The 20695-nt window shown below is 39.8% G+C and overlaps 1 protein-coding gene across 8 annotated transcripts in view; it reads left to right on the top strand.

The window, feature by feature from the left end:
• mecom (MDS1 and EVI1 complex locus) overlaps nucleotides 1-16044 on the top strand; it is a 143781-nt gene extending 127737 nt beyond the window's left edge. For 5 of the 8 annotated variants that reach the window (XM_086164100.1, XM_086164097.1, XM_086164098.1 and 2 more), the window contains 10 exons: nucleotides 1830-3216; nucleotides 3510-3600; nucleotides 4832-4858; nucleotides 8985-9151; nucleotides 9333-9410; nucleotides 10580-10749; nucleotides 11237-11381; nucleotides 13408-13650; nucleotides 13746-13932; nucleotides 14151-16044. In XM_086164100.1, coding sequence (XP_086020226.1) covers nucleotides 1830-3216; nucleotides 3510-3600; nucleotides 4832-4858; nucleotides 8985-9151; nucleotides 9333-9410; nucleotides 10580-10749; nucleotides 11237-11381; nucleotides 13408-13650; nucleotides 13746-13932; nucleotides 14151-14285 — 2630 coding nt within the window. In that variant the 3' untranslated portion in view covers nucleotides 14286-16044. The remainder of the gene's footprint in view (nucleotides 1-1829; nucleotides 3217-3509; nucleotides 3601-4831; nucleotides 4859-8984; nucleotides 9152-9332; nucleotides 9411-10579; nucleotides 10750-11236; nucleotides 11382-13407; nucleotides 13651-13745; nucleotides 13933-14150) is intronic. The other 3 variants (XM_086164101.1, XM_086164099.1, XM_086164096.1) reach the window with 1 other exon arrangement.
• The last annotated feature ends 4651 nt before the right edge of the window (nucleotides 16045-20695 follow it).

Here is a 20695-nt window from a genome sequence, read left to right as displayed (position 1 = left end):
AAGTTGCTTCATTACAATGCCAGGATCTGGACACACCTCATATCCCCATTTAGTTGGAAAAATATTGTCAGAATATTGGTGGCTCAAAGTATTGTGCACAAATGAGAAAAACTCTTCTCAGGTGCTGAGAGAAAGTTTCCAAAACAGTAGGATCAGGATATTTGGCAAGCATCTATTCACGTTTAAATAATGATGATGCACAAATCAATTCACATGTCTTCTTTTGTCATCAAATGTGCTTGTTGTCTCCATGAGTAAGTCACTGTGCTCCTTTGGCTGCATGATTATAATGTAGGCAAAAGATATAAAATGTCTAAGGGTAGTCGTATTATAAGTGGTTGTTATTTGTATAAAAAGCAAAATGTATCATTGTCCACTTTATGGAAACCATGGAAGCATCAGATGGAGGCTGTGGTGTCTCCAAAGTGGCTAAAATCTCGAATAAAGGTCCATGATGTCGCATGGACCTAAGATGTCACAGTTTTGAAACTGGTATTAATGCATTCCAATGAATTCTGGCCTGGGTAAAACTTGTCAGAAGAAAAATGTAGAAGCACACAGTATCTAGCTGTGTTTCATTTGTGACTAGGGATAGAATCACAAAGCAGGAAGAGGGTCATATGTGGAAAATTGAAAGTTAGATGAAACTATTGAGGAATAGACTGCTGATATTTTACAATGGTAATTTATAATGGTAAAAATAATGCTAATTTACAATGCATACAGCTCTTATATTTACTGTTTGTTTGTGATCTGATTTTTTTGCTTGTAAGAGTTGAAAAACCGTTTAACCTCACGTTTGACATGACTGTGTGTATGTGTGTATGGTTGTCTGCATACACTTTTGTGCATCACTTTTGTAAAAATGAGGCAGTTGGTTAAGAAAAGGTTTTGCAGTGGCTCGTCTTCTGAGTTTTTCTTCTTTTGTGAGGTCCTACGCTGGTTAGCATCCATGTAGTTGCATTACCACCACCCAGCTACGACAGAATAAATCACAATAAATATTATTCTATATTCTGTGAATTTTAAAATGACTTTTCAGTCTATCTTGTGAATTATAGCTGTGGTTGTATTTACATTAACACACACACACACACACACACACACACACACACACACACACACACACACACACACACACACATGCAGAAAGGATGAGAAGTCTAGCTTACTAAGCCCCCTCACACACATACACACACATTCATTGAAGTACTGCTGTTAAATCATACATTTTCAATTTGAGGTATGAGATCAAGTATTCTTTGTTGAGTAAGTTGAGTATGTAGCTGAGTTCTAGATTGTTTCCTTCTGCATTGCTGGACAACTAATCATTCTGAGAATATTTTACTTCACTTAATGCTTGACAATTTTTTTATGTATATAACAAGCAGTCCTTCCTGCTCTGTGGGACTCATCATCTATATATTTACACTTAATTTTGTTAGTATAATATGTATGTCTATTGGATGCTTTTGATACTATGTTATTCCTCCTTTTGTGTATCAGTGTTATCAAAGTTTGCTCTGATTGCTTCAGCTGAAGTGACAATTTGACCTCCGAGAAGTGATCGGGATGTTGTGTCAATGTATTCCCCTCATGTTTTTTTGTGATTTCATGCCTGATAAAGACAGCTGTTTAAAAACATTTATCATTTTAAATTACTGGCACAGCTCCTCTTGCACTTAAAAACAATTTGAATAGGAATATAAGGAATTCCTTTGCTCTCGTGGGAAATAGGGGTGTCGTATCATGTGATGTAACTGTGTGCATGTGTGTTTGGGATTTGTTGCATACTGATACCTTTTATGTTTGTCTCTGGGCTTCCGCAGGTGAGGTGTGCCACAAATCCTACACCCAGTTCTCTAACTTGTGCCGCCACAAACGCATGCATGCTGATTGTCGCACACAGATCAAATGTAAGGACTGTGGGCAGATGTTCAGCACTACTTCTTCTCTGAACAAGCACAGACGCTTCTGCGAAGGGAAGAACCATTTCACAGCTGGGGGGTTGTTTGCCCAGGGAATGCCCCTCCCAGGTGCCCCTGGCTTGGAAAAGACAGCCCTGGCAATGGGTCACAGCAGTGCTGGATTGGCTGATTACTTTGGGGCCAGTCGTCATCATGGTGGGCTTACATTCCCTGCTGCTCCGGCATTCCCTTTTAGTTTCCCTGGGCTTTTCCCCTCTGGGCTCTACCATCGCCCACCACTCATTCCTGCCACCAGCTCTCCTATAAGACAACCAGCCCATGCTCATGCTGCGGGGTCAGAGCTGAATAAGAGTCCCCTGCATCCTCCTAGCTCTGGAGCTAAAGAGCCCCAGGAGCTTTTAAGGGCTGTTCGTAATGATGATGGTTCACCTGAAAGTGAGATGCCAGACTCACAGTTTCACACCCAAAGCACTTCATCTTCCACGAAGCAGCGGAACAAGCAAAGTGACCAGTCCGAGAGCAGTGACCTGGATGATGTCAGCACACCAAGTGGGAGTGACCTGGAGAGCACTTCTGGCTCTGAGTTAGAAAGTGATATGGACAGCGAGCGGGAGCGGGGGGCTGCTCGGGAAAATGGTAAAGGCTCCAAGAGGAAGAGCAGTGATGGATCGCCCAAAAGCCTCAGTCTGATCAACAGCAGTGTTAAGACCTTTCCAGGACCTTCTCTCATCCCTTCCTCACTAGACGAGCACACAGCTGTCACAGGGGCTGTGAATGACTCTATTAAGGCCATTGCTTCCATTGCTGAGAAGTACTTTGGCTCCACAGGCCTGGCTGGCCTCCAGGACAAGAAGATTGGCTCGCTGCCCTATCCCTCCATGTTTCCCTTGCCTTTCTTTCCAGCTTTCTCGCCTTCTGTTTATCCTTTCACAGACAGAGACCTCAGACCTCAAGGCCTGAAGACTGAGCCCCAGTCACATGCTGATGACTGCAAAAAAGCTCAGAGTAAATCCTCATTCGAGTCACCATTTGACCTCACAACCAAGCGAAAGGATGAGAAGTGTAGCCCACTAACCCCCTCCAAACCTGAAGCATCTCACTCCACGGGTCAGGATCAGCCACTTGATCTAAGCTTATCAAACAGGGGGCGTGGCCACAGTATAAGAGAGGAAGACACAAAGAAGAACCTTGGCTATGAAGAAGAGAAAGCAGTTACGGAAATTCCAAAGGCAGACTCATCCTTACAACATGCCAGGCCGACTCCTTTCTTCATGGATCCCATCTACAGGTATTGTTATTCCCAGTAGTTTACTAAAAAAACATCAATTTATTGTTATTTTCATTATTATTATTCATTGGACAACACCAGTAGTAGTCGTATTAATAATCATAATAATAACACTCATGTGACTCAAAGTACAATGTCTGCAATTAAGTCTCTTGTACAAAACTATTGTGATTGCCAGTGATAAAAACAAATCAGAAAGAATGCTCTTTTTTTTAAGTATATTTTATATTTGTCTCAAGCTTATCAAAATCCTTGCTCCTGTGTCTTAAGAGCTAATTGAAATCCACTATTAGCAGGGTTGAGAAGAGGAGAATGAGTGACCCATTTGAGACTCTGAAAGACAAGTACATGCGACCATCACCAGGCTTCCTCTTCCATCCACAGGTACATTCTTACTGTGGTGTCAACTGTAACTTCTAAACATCTGATATGTGCCTTCCACAGTTTGCTTTACTTCGATTGAATGAATACTGTGTATTCTTGATTTGGGGACTTATTTGCTTGTCACCTTATTAATGAGATATACATTTTTATTAACAGAGCTACACATGAAATTACACATAATTATACGCAATCATTAACAATGGATACCCAAGATAAAACTAGATAAATGATGGTTAACATGAGAATTCAGTGATATCTAAGCTACTGCAACTGAAGTCCATTCTTGTATATCCGAAACCGATCTGGCAGAAAGAAAGGGTATATCGTTACATGTCTTCCTGTAATGTCTCTTTGATTACAATATAAAAAAATGACATGTTTCTAAAGTAGGGATTTTGGCCCCTGGGCTCCCTCTGCCAGCATTGGCATGTGTGCTTTTGTGCATGTATGAATTTGTGGGTCCATGATGTACTGTACTGATGTTCAGTTGCTCAACCTTACCCAGTGGGTGAGAATGGCTTGTCGGAAAGTGAAAACACCACTTTCTCAGGAACATGAGGGTGTTTTTTTTCTTTTCTAGCCATTTCAGGTCTGGTTTTTACAGGCTGTTTCATTTGTCTGATTTATGTCCCCTGTCCAGACCTCTGCTTTGGCCCAGCCTGCAGCAGCCACATGGCTGTCCCACATGCCTTAATGAGGTGTCCTATCAGTAGAAACACTAACAGAGTGCTTAGCCCATCTTTATGACTTTATGATGTCTGGACACACAAATCATTCCCAGAAAGACCAGACCAGGGTGGGCCCAAGTGAGACCAAGCAAGAGGCCCTTTGGAGGTTCTTTTCAGACACCTGACTCACTCTTGAGACGTATTTTTTAAAATTGAGTTTGCAAAGCTGCGGAAACAAGAAGTATTTTTTAAAGTTTTTTGATTCCGCTTTTTATTTCCTGGCAGTGTATTTTACTGCTAAGCAATATCAGATCGGATTACAGGTTGGAATTGCTGCATATTCTAATGCATTAAAAGAACACAAGTAAGTGTTCTAAAGTATTAGGGCCTCCTAAAATTCAATATCACAATCTCTGCAGATAGGCACCTTATTGTTCGCTCAAACTTAATAAGGCCAAGCTTGATCATCTTCTTCCCTTACGTGTCCAAACAAAAATTAGATAATTCATGCAGTTCTTCCAGGTTTTGACTGCTATCTTTTGTCCCTCTGTTCTGCCCCTCAGTTTCGTTTGCCAGATCAGAGAACTTGGGTAAGTTCCTCTTTAATCATGCATGGGCTGCTAAAACAAAAAAAAAACGTCATCTGTCCATCCCATCTTCACCCCACAAACATGATAATATCAACCTTATTGACAGTCTATTAGCTCCATTGTGATTGGTTGTGTCACTGTTGGCTGCTCTTTCTCCTTTTCCAAAAATAGTACTGCATCTGTCAGAGCCCAGCCTTGGCATGGAAGTACTTTTTCGAATGATGTACATTGTAACTAAAAAACCTCTTTTTTCAGTGGAAAAAACTACAATAACATTTAGAGCTCCAGTGCAATAAAAAAAATAAAACTGCTGAATTCAATAACATAAAGTTTCAAAAGCAACTTGAATTTTAAGCATTGAAGATTTTAATCTGAAAAGCTGTTTTTAGAATTATGAAGAATAAAATCCGAAGTAAACGAGTAAGATTGCTCCAATTATCTAGCACTACTGCTTTCCTTTGGAAGATCTAGCAAGGTAGATAAAGTTGGACCTTCATCTTAATTTATTTGTAGCAGGAACATTTTTGTCTCAAGATTTATTTTTGGCGACAAAGAATTTATGCATGTGTGTTGACACACACACACGCTCACACACACACACACACACACACACACACACCACACACACCACACACACACACAAACACACACAAACACACACACACACACACGTGTATATATGCATTTATCCTTCCAAGTTAGCTATGAATCTGGCAGGTAAAGGTATAGTGATGTTTGCACAGTAAAACATTTTGGTAGATAGGCAGCCTTTTATCAGATTGGCATTTGACTTAAAGGTGCAGCTTCCTTATGAGTTTAAGTAAGATGGATATTCAGTGTTTCCTTCCTGATTTACTAAATACGATAACATTTTCCTGAGTCCAACACAGGAAGGGCAGACATAACGTTCCTGAAAACATATACAGTATTCATTTGGTTGAAAGTGAAGTGGCAGCTACTTTTCAATTTGACAAGTGTAAATAGCACTTTAAATTGTATTTATTAGAATCTAGTATTCACATGACTGAATACAACTGGGCCCTCATTATAGATGTGTAAGTTTCTAAAAAGGGATAAGATTATAGTTTTTTGTTTTTGTTTTTTGTTTCCACTCTATCATCTTCAGATCTAGACAAGTGCTTTCTGAGTGAAGTTTAAAAAAAATGCAAGAGGGGAATTTCCAGATGACCTACACCCTAGTCATTCAACAGCTCAGAATTTTAATTGCTTATTTGGAAAGCAAAGCCATTGCAAAATGGGTATGAGAGAGATGAGTGGATGGTGGAGTAGAGGGTGGTGTTCAGGGGGGCTGCATTATATCAGCGTAAGGATAACAGTCTCTTTGGGACATTGACATGGGGAGGCAGTTCCTCACTCCAAACATCTGGTTCCTGATAAAAATCAACTATTCAGAATGCATCTGACTAATTAAGGCTCTCACAGCATCACAGACATCTGAAGATAGCCAATCAATAGCTAGTCCCAAAGCGACACTACAGCAACAAGCAAGTTCACAAATGTGTACACATTGCCCTAGGGAAGAGGAATAAGAGTGTGTGTGTGTGTGTGTGTGTGTGTGTGTGTGTGTGTGTGTGTGTGTGTGTGTGTGTGTGTGTGCGTATGTGTGTGTGTTGTATGCGTGTTCGTGTGCCCGCGTGTGTGTGTTTGTGTGTGTCCGGCTGTATGACTCTATCTGTATAAAATCTGTATAAAATGGAGGGCATCCTCTACAAAAAAGATTAAAAATTCTAATTCAAGTGATATTACCTACTCTATATTACAACTATTGTCAAAACAGATATATGTTTGACCGACTTCTTCCTCAAACTATGGCCTTCTCTGAATGATATATATTAGCAAGGCCACCTCATTCAGACTAATGTCTTGGAGAATGTTATAGTCAATGCAAACATATCTGTTCACAATTCTTCAATTCAACCAACCATTTTATACTGATATATGCACACATGAATGCCCTTTGCCTCATTTATAGGGGACAGAGTTGCAAAATTAAACTCATAATAGAGGTTATTGTTGCATGGCCAGATCAGAATTTCAAAGTTTATCAACTAGGTAATTTTACCTCAAAGAAGTACTTTATCAGAGCTGTTCAATATCACTGACAGCTTTAGAGACCGTAATATTCCTGGAAGTTATTTACTCTCATCAAGGGAGGAAGACAAACTGAGTATTCACTTCAGAGCTTGAGAAAGAGCCCAATGAAATGCACATCTAAAAAGAAATATGAAAGCCTTTCATCTCCCTTGCCTACACACAACCTCTTTCTATGTTCTGTCCATCAAGACCCTCTCTTGCCTTTGATGCATGCCATGAAACATTGGCATATTCCTAATCAAACAGACCTGACATGCCACATCCTCCTTCAGTGAAATGTCAATGGCTGTGTCAGGAACTTTAGACTTGGCCGTCACTCCTAATTAGAGCCTCCCAACACTGGGCTCCAACATCATCCATCAGCCCTTCATGCTTTGGGCTCTGTTCCCTACTGACTGTCTTTCTTCCTTTCTTTCTGTCTTTCTTTCTTTCTTTCTTTCTTTCTTTCTTTCTTTCTTTCTTTCTTTCTTTCTTTCTTTCTTTCTTCCTTTCTTTCTTTCTGCTGCTTTCCCTTCATGATCAGACTTCTTCTCTCATTGTCTTCCCATCTTTTCCCACTCACTCGACTCTATCTCAGTGAGAAGCGCGTGAGCGACAGAGGGTGAAAACAGGAGATGGAATATCAGAGTAGGAGCAGGGCTGCAGTGGTGGAGGCGAATCACCATTGATTTGTTACCTTATTGGAATAAGAATGAGGCTGAAAATTCAATACACACAAAATAATGCAAATTTGTGTGGCCCCTTTCTAAAATAGGAGAGGAAAACTCTGTGTGTGGGTTGATGGTCTGACAGGCCCTGTGCTCTACTGGGACACTCCCCAACCCCCCACATCCCCTGTCCCAACCCCAATCTCCCTGTAGCCCTGCTCCTTCCCCAAACTACCTCTCTCAGCACAGCGATATCATTATTACCCATGTCTGGCCCTTGATCAGTAATGTCAACATCTTTCATATTGACGAATGTGCTGTCTGCCCGCATTGTGCACAGAATGGTTTACAGCCTAGCAGTGGACATGAATCACTCCACACATGCGCATGCACCCACAAATGCATATGTACGGACACACACACACACACACACACACACACACACACACACACTCACACACACGCACAAGGACATGTATCTGAATACACATGGATACACACTTGCACACACAATTGCACAACATGTGCAATTGCGTTATCATAAATGTATACACTGTGTATAGCTACATACTCATGCATTACAGATAAACTTCTCATATATTGGTTGCAGTAAACCATCATGAAGCACACAGTTTCTTGTTTATATACCCACATATACAGTGATGACCAGCAGACAAGTACACAAATCTAGTCATAGCAAATTGATGAAAGGTAATGCTCAGTTTCATTAGAAAATGGGTTGTAATACCAACTTTTTGTTGTGTAATTGTCAAATGCTACCACTTTTCCCCAAAAAATAAAGCTATTATGTTTGAATAATGCTGTTTTTGGCTTACTATGGCATAAACAAGTATCAAATGTTCAAATGTCACTCACACATACCACAGATGTGACCTTGTTATTCATGAATCATTGATGATCATAATAAGAATTCGCCTGGTGCCTATTTCTCATCATTTCACCAGATATGGTGACTGTAAACAAGGCTTATATATCATAAGAGATGTGAATTAATGACATTGTAAAGTATTAAATATATCATCAGCAGACAGTAAAAAGTCAAAATTGATTTGATGAACAGGCTTTGTATAGACTTGTAATCCATGTAATCCGGTAGTAGTGTTTTTTTTCTAATCTTGAGTGAATGTGAGTTTATATCACCTTCATTATGCATTTTATTTTTCATTTTGCAGTGTTTTTATTAAAGAAACATTCAATCTTGTAAGTTAATTTTCATCTGACTGTTTAAGGTCCTAAACATACAAATAGAAATATATAATAGAAAGAATTGTGTATTCTGCTGAGGCTGCGCTTAAGCAGTAACCATACTGTCTGTATGTGTCTGTGTGTGTGTATATCTTCAGATGTCAGCAATTGAGAACATGGCTGAGAAGCTAGAGACCTATAGTTCATTGAAACCGGAGTCTGGTGACCTGCTTCACTCTGTCCCCTCAATGTTTGACTTCAGAGCCCCACCTTCTGCACTTCCAGAGTCTTTGCTACGCAAGGGCAAGGAGCGCTACACTTGCAGGTATATAATCCAATTGTATTGTCTATTATATCCTTTTTATTGTCTGTATTTCTGTTGTCAATTTTGTTTGTTTGTTGTATTCACACATTACATTGCTAGCATGAGTTTTGTTGCACATCATACACCTCTCTCCACAGCTTACTCACATCCCATTCAAAATTACATTTCATTCCCTTCATAGATATTGTGGGAAAATTTTTCCGCGTTCTGCAAACCTGACTCGCCACCTCAGGACTCATACAGGAGAACAACCATATAGGTAAGAAACATTGGTTTTGTGTGTGTGTGTGTGTGTGTGTGTGTGTGTGTGTGTGTGTGTGTGTGTGTGTGTGTGTATTCCTGGGTGCAGGTGATCATTATAATGCACAAATCTAAATTCTCACACCTAACTATATACAGACCATTTATTTTAAACTACAAATATGGCAAATTTTGTGAACTGTAGGAAAACCAATTGGTTATGTTTTCTCATGTTGTAAAAGCCTACAATAATTATCCCTCGCCATGTCAAATAATTCACTTGTTAAAGAATGGTGTGAAGGCTGGACTGGTTAAAAGAGGGATTTGGGTTTAAAAATGATAAAAATGAAATGGGGATTGATAATCTAATACCTTTATGTTAACAATCACTTTGCTGCCGAAAGAGGTATATTTTTTGTGTGTTTTGGAACTTTTGTAAGAATTATCGGTTCTCTGTCTTTAAAAGTTCAGATGCTGCGGAGATCTTTGCACCATGCAGTAATACAATGAATCCTGATCATTTACTACATTTGGAAAATGAGAACTCCCAGGCCAAACTCAGCTTTGTTGTTGCTAAGGTAGTGGAATGTTGGCCCAAAGCTTGTAGGAGGCCTGTTGACCACAGGGGAGAAAGACAGACATTGCCCCAGTCTGATAGCCTACACTCCACATGCTTGCATGCCATTAAAGATCATGGCTGTTTGTTGTAATTTTTTGTGGAGATAACCGGGAGTGCTCCAGTGGGATGGCCAATCCAGCAAGCTAATTCCACCAGAAGAAAAGATGTAATCTTCTTGTATAATTTTGCATGAAGAATCTTGGCAAGGGGCACTAATTTTGCAGGGATAAAACCATATTGTTGCGTGCTTATTTTGTAGAAGAATACAATTTTTATTGTGCTGGCTGGAGTTAAGAGGCAGCACTGTTTCACCTCAAACAAGCTACTCCATCATGTCTGGGACTGTGAGTGAGTGAGTGAGTGAGTGAGTGAGTGAGTGAGTGAGTGAGTGAGTGAGTGAGTGAGTGAGTGAGTGAGTGAGTCAATCAGTCAGTCAGTCAGTCAGTCAGTCAGTATACACCTGGGTGTGCATGTGAGTATTATACCTTTGTGTATGTTTCTTACAGAACAAAATGAGAGTTCCTGAGTTATTGTGCTGTTTTATCAACCATTAATTGCTTTTCCTGCAGGTGTAAATACTGTGACCGCTCCTTCAGCATCTCCTCAAACCTCCAGCGTCACATTCGCAACATCCACAACAAGGAGAAGCCATTCAAGTGCCACTTGTGCGACCGTTGTTTTGGTCAGCAGACCAACCTGGACCGTCACCTCAAAAAGCATGAGAATGGCAACCTATCAGGTAAAAAGCAGGGAACTACATCTCAAAACCAGTGTGTTATATTCCATTTTCCCCCTTTCATATGAGGGATAGAGTTGCCTATGTCAAAGGTGGTAATAAATAGCATTTGACTAAATTGAAAACACAATTTTACTTGTCTTACCCAATTATTGTACAGGCTGAGACATTAAATGCTTCTTTTGTTTCATTTACAACCTAATTTACCAGCAGCACAATTTCCTTTTTTGTGAAATAATTACTTTCATCAGCAACACAGACTTTATAAGTAGAATTGCGGTGGCTCTGAATCAGCAGAAAGGGGAATGAGTATAAATACATATATATATACACACATGTATGTATATATACATATGCATACATTTCTTTTTAAATTATTTTTGTGTGTGTGTTGTTGCTCTCATTGCTCAGTGATCCATAGCTTTCATTTGCAATAGATATTCTGTTAATGCAAATAACAGGAAACCAATCACATGCAACCTTCTTTCAGGCACTGCCATGTCATCTCCACAGTCTGAGTTGGACAGCAGCAGTGCCATATTAGATGACAAAGAAGACTCTTATTTCAATGAAATCAGAAATTTCATTGGCAATACAAGCCAAAGCCAGACATCACCTGACCCCTCAGAGGAAGGGTAAGCCTAATTTTGTGTACATCCCTGCATTCTGCACATCTTACAATTCTAAATCACAATGTCATATACATTTTTTGCTCTATTATTGCACTTTTATTTTATTTTGTTAAAACCATTTGGTGCTAATCAATGCTACGTTTTTTATAGGTAGGACACATCTGCAGCGATGAGAGTATTTTCAGTTTTTTATAATATCTCAGCACATTTAAAATCATGCCATTCAGTATACAGAACAATCATGCATATAAAGATCCAAGATAATAACAGGTCTCCGAAAAGTGCGGGAATAGCGTTCTATCGACATTACTTATACATACACACAGATATCCGAAGACATATAAGCAACTTTGACTTGAAAATTATGCACATACATTCTTGTAGCTGTGATTGGGTCAAATATGAAATGAAAGATCTGCACTGAGTCTCAGAGTTTGTTTTTATGTGCTTCGTGTTGGTGTGATCACAGAGCCAATTGTGAGGCATGATAGAGATCTAGGAAACTGGTTATGATCGAGCAAAAGGCCTGTGAGAGCATGACCAGGCTTGAGAGAAATAGAAAAAGGGGAGTGCGGATGTTAGCCCACGACACATCTGGAATCAACATGTCTGCCTACAGGAGGGGGGTAGAAGGGGAGGGGTCAAAGGGTCGACTCGTGTTTCCTTTCAAAGTGCTATGCTTCTGACTAGTTCTGATAAATACTTTATCCCCAGCAAATTACCACATTTGAAAGTGTAATTAGTGAATCTGTTTTCTTAATCACAGAGTTCTTAGTTTCTATTCTGAGCACTTCAAGCTCAACACAGCACAAATACCACCTTGTAAGCATCAAACTAAACTTTCCATCCCAATGGGAGCTCTGAAAATAGGACAATATTATCAGCTGCTGATGAAGGAGGGCACATGATACTTATGTGCTAAAATGGAGTCTTGAGTTTCCTCTGTTTCACTCAGTTCAATTCTCTGAATCCTTTGTGCGAGAAATTGCATTTTTAAGAGCTGACGAAAGACGTCCATGAGTGTAATTAGTGAATCAGTCTTAATGTGGTTCCAGATGATTTACCAAATGGTGGTTTCCTGTGGCGCTGAGACAGAGGGAAAAATTAAGACTCAGGCAGTTTGGATAGCTGGCTCTCTTTCACTCCACAGGGAAAGAGGAATGAGCCGGTTGGCAATGTTCTCATAACTCTCTCACCAAATGGGGCTGTCAGCTAAATATTTTGCCTATTAGATGAATATGAGATAGTAGAGAAAATAAACAAGAAGAGAGGCTGAGCACTCCAGTTAAGTGCTGCAGCGATCAAATCGGTGCTGCTGTGCCCAAAGGGGCCCCAGAGCCTCGATGACAAACGGGATTCCGGCTTTGCTTTATCCCAGCTGCCATGTCCTGCTTCAAACCCATTGCTTTCTCACTCTTTGTCCCATAACCTCAATTGTTTTGTATATATAGAGAGAGGATATGCACAAGTACATTCAGGAAAAAAGCACAAAAGAATGAAAAATTCTAGCTAATGGTTTAAATAAAGATGAGAGAGTACACTTAATATTTTGGGGGGCCGGCATCTTAACCGCTTGTAACACTCACTTCTCGCCAAAGGGCATTACGTTTCGCATTTTTGACACCTCATTCTTCAGACTACTTAACTTTCACTTGATTTTCCTCATACGTAGAAACTTTTGGTGCGCCTTCGACTGACACATAAGGGCTACGGTATTAAAAACTAATCAAAAGAACTTGAATTGTTTGCAGTCGTATGAGGCCATTTTAAACTTCACGTTCAAGGACACTGCAATGGCTTTATTAGATTTCTAATAGTAATGAGAAATTCAACATGAATTCCAAATATTTCATTTACAGAGTGGTTGACCCTTAGATGTTTACCAAAAAAATTCCGCCAAAGTTCTTGAGTTTAATAAACAATTTTTATTTCACACTCCTCTACCTAAGAGTACTTATGGTCTTTGACATATAAAATTCTACTAAATTCATACACTTTTACTGAATTAATCAATAGTCCTTGTCTATAGGTTAAATGGTCCATTTGAGCAAGAAAAGCCGTTAACAACCAGCCATGGGTCAGGTGACTTGGGAGATGAGGAAGTGGAAGACCTTGGTGCTGATGAAGAAGAAGGGGAGGAGGCCAGCAACACCCTTGGTAAAACCGAGGCAGAGACGCTTCCAAGCAACATAAGTGACGATATCATGCAGGATGAAATAGACTTCAGTGGGACAAAAGACTTGAAGGTGAACTGCAAAATCTCTCCAAGGAGGTAAATTTGAAATGAAGTCTGGGATAATCTTTATTAATTACTTTTTACACACAGTAAAAAAATGATGCAAAAAATTGTTTTATTTTGACCACCAGGTATAAAGATGAGGAGGAACAGACCAGCTTTGCAGCTTTGGATCACATTCGACACTTTTCAGACATTCACAAGCTGGAGGAGAGTGAGCAAAGTGATGGAGATGGTGATGAAGATGACAGATCATTTGACTCACCTTCCCTGAGTGATACTGTCAAACAGCCGCTTTTTAGGAAATCCAAGTCACAGGTATTTGAAAAAAGCTAGAAATATGCTGAATTTCCTCGAATGGCAACAATGTTTTGACAAGATGCCATCTTTGTTTACTTTATATTTTCCCAAATCATGATGTTTTCCTTATGGCAACTGAAAAGTTGTGTTTAGTTGAAAGATTTCCTGTATTTAATGAATTTACTCTAAGAAATACAAACTGACATCGGTAACATATAACTTTTCCAATCCCTCAGGCGTATGCCATGATGCTGTCTCTGGCTGAAAAGGACTCTCTTCACCAAGCCTCTCACACCCCAGTCACAATGTGGCACAGTCTGGCACGGGCAGCTGCTGAATCGAGTGCCATCCAGTCCCTCAGCCATGTATGATGACATCTGTCCTTGTCCTTTCAACTTTTACCCCCTTTCTCTGACGAATGGCACTAGGAGCCCATAGTTGGGCTGTTTGTGGCCTCTGCTCCAATTGTCTACAGAGTTACTGCTATGCAGAACCACAGCCCATTTGACCGCTGAGGGAAGCACCTTGTAGTCAAAGTAGGGTCAGTGTCAAAATGAAACCCAGCCCTGAAGAATCTCCAACAAAATTAAAAAAAAAAAATCCTTCTGAGCATAAAATTAGTCTTATAATACCAACCAAGATTATAGAAACCATGTTGATGATTTGATTGAAAAATAATACTGCTTGAGTAATAATGGCTGTATTTATTCTGTTGATTGTCTATGTTTTGCACAGCAAAGGCAGCTGGTGAATATGGAAAATGTGCTGATGTATTGTGTCTGGACTGCATTTATTTCTCAGCACATTCAAATCATTGTGAAGTTGTGTCTGTAAGACAACTGGTTTTAGACCAGTATGTTAAACTGTGCAGAAAGCATAAGGTCCCTGTCACTTTTGACAAGAAATGTCTTTAAAATGTGTCAAAAGGATTCAGTCTAATCCCCAATTGTTTACAGGTGTTTCTCCTAAAAATATGTAGTTGATGAAAATGAAGGGTGGGTTAGAAAGAACTACAATCCATTTAATGGTAGACATAGCAGTGCTTTCATTCAACTAGTCATTAAAAAAACAGGAATTTCACTGAAGCCCAGCCCTTTCTTTGTGCATTTTCATAACTGTGTATTTCTGCACAATCATAGCACTGAACACAAGTGTACCAACTGTTCACCGCACTCCTTCCTGCCCGCCTGCGCTATCTGTGAAAGGATATAAATAGTTTTTGTTGTTTTTTTCTGTTTGTTTTATTTTGTTTTTAGTGGAAGAGAAGAAAACGCTTTTTATACTGATATAAATAGTCAGTGCTGAAATTAACTGTTGTTCTGTAAAGGGTCATTTGTCTTATTCAAAACCCTGGAATCCATTCTAGTCAGCCAGCAATACCACTAAATAGCCTGAATGCTAGTCGTTAGCTTCTCCATGCTCGTGTGTCTTTTTTTTAGACAATCATGATTTCTTTTCTTTTTTTGGTGTTGTTGTCGTTGATATTTGCTATTGTATGTCAAATTGTATTTATTTCTTGGCAAACTGTAGTTTGTTTACCGAATAGCACTGCTCTTAGCCCATGTGAGGGACAAATTCCTCTAAGGGCCTTATCCCAGAGTTGAACGGGGTTTGTAGATTACATTTGAGTGCCCGATAGTATTAAACATACAATTCACTCCTTATTCTTCTAATGAAACTGGTTGATGAATAGATGTTAGTTTTTGTTTGTTTTGTTTTGTTTTCTAAGACAATTTAATCATTCAATTGTAAAAGATTAAAAAAACACTATAAAGAATGAAGTGATTTAAAAAAGGTATCAAGGTATAATTTCTTCAGAAGCGCATGACTGGTCTGGTAAGATCTGTATCTGACATTTTCTAACATTGTCTGAAAGTCTGTGTGATGTTCAGTTTATGTTAAACCCTTGTGCCAAATTTATTATAAATAACAGATCAATTTCATTTATTCTCCCTTTTTTGGGACTGTTTTTGTTTGTTTTGGGGTTTATTTCTGTTATGTTTTGTTTATAATCGATTTTAAAAAGTAATCAAATTGAGGTACTTTTTATGTTTTAATGCTTTCTACAATGTAACTGTTATGCATTTCAATTAAATACTGTGGGAGGAACAACTAAGAAATAAAGGACTACAATGTGGATAGACCTGTCTTTCATTTCGATCTGTGCCCACAATACGCTCCCTCGTTCTTTTCAAGCCATATAGTCTCAATGACTGCACATAATTTTTGGTGCAAACGCAGGTTTAATTGACAGACAATGAGCAAACCACCTGGCACTTAACTTTGGCACTCCCTTGGCCTCCGAAAGCGACAGAAAGGCTGAACTCTGGCCTTATTTTCTCTCTAGGTCCTGGCTCGCCATTAAGAGGGATAAGGAGAAAAGGCTGGAGTGAGTGAATGTGGTAGTGGGAGCGGAGGCAGGAATGTGTCCTCTTTATTTGTGTCTGTTTGTTGGGCATGATGGATGAGGTGGGTAGATGTGATGACCTGGCTCATCGCTCAAATACTCAATAAGAGTCCTATCCAATGCAGCAGGCCTTTCCATCCAACACCCCCCTCTGTCACCTCTGCCAGCCATGGTGGGCGGATATTGTAGCTGTGAGGGCTGGAGGTTCAGCAGCTTTATTGTCCAGCAAGTATAGATCCGGTGGGGGGTTGGAGAATTGGGCATGACAGTGAAGATGGCTGGCGCTGACAAACCATGTTTACAGTCTCTTGGCATCCTAATGGATGGGGAGTTTTCTACGGGGCCTGTTGTATAGCCCTTAGGGGTCCATGGGGTGTCCACCTTTGATGAGGTCATGGGAGGTCATACATTGTTGATGAGGTCAGTGTGGGTCGTCCAGCTTTGATGAGATCAGCTGCAATAATGGGGCAGACTATGGTCATCATAGAATGCTTATGATTATCGTCCTGAGTGTGACTCATGCTACCTGTATCACTTCAAACTAATGCAAATCTTTATGTATGCATGTCATAATTTTCTATTTAAATCTAATCCAGAAATTTAATTTTTTAGTGTACAGGCTACACTGCTGACACTGCTTATACGCACAGTAAGTGAGCAGTTTTTTGTTCCTGTTAAAAGAAGGGTAGAAAATATACATATATTTTTGAAAATGTATGAACAGCAATCGAGACACTTTTGAGATTTACAAAATTCATTCCTAAAATAACATCCCAGAATGATTTTGTACCCATGCCTCACTTGATACACACCCATGTTTTTTAAATTGTTCATGTAATTACATTACAACATTAGCCCCCCCAGAAAAATAGGAAGAAACAGCCTCTTGAAAGAATCCAAAATATTATGAGAGCAATGTAAATTATGATATTCTCTGTGGGTAGTGGAGTGGTATGAAGGAAAGGATGTGTTTGGCATCTAGACATTTAATTATTATTATAGTGTGTGTGCTGATTTGATCAGTGGTGATCAGCACATGCTAATGTCACCCATGAATCCTCTCACACTTAATCAACACACTGGGCCCTGTCATTGCCATATTAAACCCATAGCTTTACATAAAGGAGTCAGTGTGTATGGAAGTATGTCTGGCAGGGTCAGTCTTGAATGGGTGTTTGTACACACTAGTGTGTGTGTGTGTGTGTGTGTGTGTGTGTGTGTGTGTGTGTGTGTGTGTGTGAGTGTGGACTCATGGGCACACTTTGGGCAATAATGCTTAGGGTTTGGAGCTACTCAACTAATGGGGCAGCTGGCACACGCTTGGAATCTATCGGGCCTCATTAAAGCTCCTCTGTAGCCACCATCCTCTTTTTCTCTCCTCTCTTCCATCTTTCTCATCCCCACAACCAATCCCCTCATCCCTTATCTTTCATGTAACTACCCTGCTGCCCTCAGACAAACATACATCACACCGCCAGAGTCAGATGCTATCACAGATGGCAGCTTTTACAATGATTGACTTGGCAACAGGCACTTACTCGGATGCCAGGGAAACATTTTGAGACTGGGTGGCATGGGCTGGTGTGGAAATGTAGCCCTAAAGGAAGGATTAGGAATAGTTGGCACTTGAAGTGTGAGTGATGCTATACAAATCATCATATCAGGTTTTTGTTGGGTTTTTATAACACCTCTGCTACCTGATTCCTCCCCAAAGTATGTCTACATGCAGAACTATTTATTATTTACTTTCTCTTCTTGATCTTTATCTGTTCTTTTTGTCATTTTCTAATTATTGTGCCATAGAAAGCAACAGAGCTTGAAGTTTTGGTTTCTTCATTACTGTTTTTTTTTTTTTTTTGTCTTGTAGTCTATGGGTCATTAACAATATTGATGAACACTCATAGTACCATGGAAAACAAGACAGACCCAAGCAATCATGCACATGTTTTTATTATGATGAGTCTACTCAGGAAAGGCATGGGGATAGAACCACAAATCACAGCTCATGGAATAACATGTAACGTACCTCATTAGACCACCAGCTCCTTCTTTGAGGCACTGTAACAGATCAGCAATGGAGTCACTTGAACATAGATGTTAAAGCAAGTGGGTTTTTTTTTAACAATTTAGTTTCAGTGATTATGATGTGTCATTTATTTCGCGTGTAAAATCTGTTTCATTGAAAGTTTGTTCTTTTCTGTGTCTATTGCCATCTAGTGGTGAAATTAGCAATGTACACCTTCAACCAATCACTTTCTATAAAAGGCATTTGTATATGTTTTGCCACAGACAAGCTGAACCATCTGAGTAAAAGATGTCTCCTTCACACACCACACAGATTCCAGAGTATGGGAGACTTCCATATCTACCAATCTTTTTTACAGGGCTGGTATTTAACATTTATTTTTCCAGACAACAACCAAACAAATGGTCCAGGACGTGGAGAAACGATTTCCCTTTCATTCTTTTATCTCAGCCAACAACTTCATCAGCTCGAGTTTAAAACACTGAGGCCTTTTGGGAGATCTGGTTCAACTCAAAAAGGCAGAAATTAACTCTGGGACGTGACGCCATGGCAGTAAAGAGATAGAATCTCTTTGTAAATCATGGTGTATGCTTAATTACATTGAAAAAGTACCCATGATGTGATCTTACCTTTTACGGGCTATTTCATCACCGGTTTCCTGCCTCCCTCTTGCTTTCCCTCAAGCCTCATTCCCGATAAACCAGCCTGCATAAAGGAACTGCTAATTTCTTCCTAAAAAAGCACAAAAGGCATGTTTTTTCTCCTTTAAAATGAAATCAATGTTTTATTTCAAATTCTTAGTTACTGTTAAAAATGTGTGAATCAGTTTAAAAATCACAGAAAGTTTTTTTTTTTATAAATGTTAACGTTTCTCCATGTTTGAATTTTCTGCTTCACTCTAACTATCCCCAAAGTAATCTTCTGTGTCGTCACATGTGGTCTGTCGTGTTGTTTATATTTTCTGAGTCCTCCCTGATTACATCAAAAATGCATTATCACAGCAAATGTGTTGATTTGCTTCTATGGAAAATAATCTCCACCCATATAGCCCTTTAACACCATGCAGTATCCAAGCACTTTACACTACATTATTTTCACCCATTCACACATACACTCACACACAACAACTGCAGAGCTGCCATTCAAGGCGGCAACCGGGCCATTGGGAGCAACTTGGAGTTCAGTCCCTTTCTCGAGGGTGCACAGACAGGAGGACCCGGGAATCTAACGGCTAACCTTCTGATAGGAAGGGAAGGGCACCAACTGAGCAACACCTGCCTGTTCTAGAGACATTATCCATTCATTCATCATCCATATCCCTTATCCTGCACACAAGTTGGTGACTGGGGTCGTTGAAGACAATCCCAGTCAAAGGGTTCAGAGATAGGATATGTCTTGGACATTTTCCAATTGATCTTAGTGCTATGTGTAAAGATTTTAAAACCATTAACCTTGACATTTACTTCTACTATCAATTTAGAGTTGTGAATTAAACTGCCGCATTGTTTATGTTTGTGGGATGAAGCTTGACAATCCAGAGATCTGCAAAGAACAGCAATGACTTGCAAAGTATACAGGCAGGCATTGGCTGAATTTAGCCGGGAGTCTCTTGTTGTAAAGACAGAGTGCTAATCACCAAACAATTTGATTGTTTTCTTATTGTTTTTTATACTAAGCATTCAGAAAACAAACAAAAAATCTTGAAACCGTTACAGTCGATCACTACACCAAGGTCACCTTTTTTGTAAGGCTCTCCTGCGGAGTGATTGGGCTGAATGTGGGGCTGTATTGTTGTCACACGAATTACTGCTCTTTTTTTGTAAAATTGAGAAAACAAGTAAATGTCAAAATACATATATGTTACAAGGAGAACAGATCCCAAAATGTATTGTCCTTTCATGAGGACTCAAGAGTCACAGCATGTCAAAGAGGATGGCAGCTAAAATGCTATTGGGCAATTCCGGAAACTCCTTTTGTGTTGACTGAAATAATCAGTGATTAAGCAGTCTAATAACTTATCTGATGACAGAATATACATGGATTATGTGCCTCACAGCAATATGCATGCACCTGGCATGTTATGAATAATTTTGCATGCCACCTTTTCATTAGTAGTACCCTATGTTACATGTGGTAGGCAGATACAACAGTGCAGTGGCCACCAAGAGCTTGTTGGATGGATGGCCCCTCTGAGCCTATTTGACTGAAAACAGGTGCGTGCCATCTAAAGATGAAGGCCTGGCCAATAAACATTATTGAAGTACATCTGCTGCTTGTCACAACACAGGGCGAGCTAGAGCAGCCCCCATCCATCAGCCACACCAGGGAGTGGATGTGGGGGGTTCTGT

The sequence above is a fragment of the Fistularia commersonii genome, chromosome 18, assembly GCF_037954325.1.
Source record: "Fistularia commersonii isolate RoL2024-O1a breed Wild chromosome 18, RoL_Fcom_v1.0, whole genome shotgun sequence".
Taxonomy (NCBI): Eukaryota; Metazoa; Chordata; class Actinopteri; order Syngnathiformes; family Fistulariidae; genus Fistularia; species Fistularia commersonii.
Note: the sequence above shows the minus strand (reverse complement) of the source record. Positions and strands in the feature narration are given on the sequence as shown.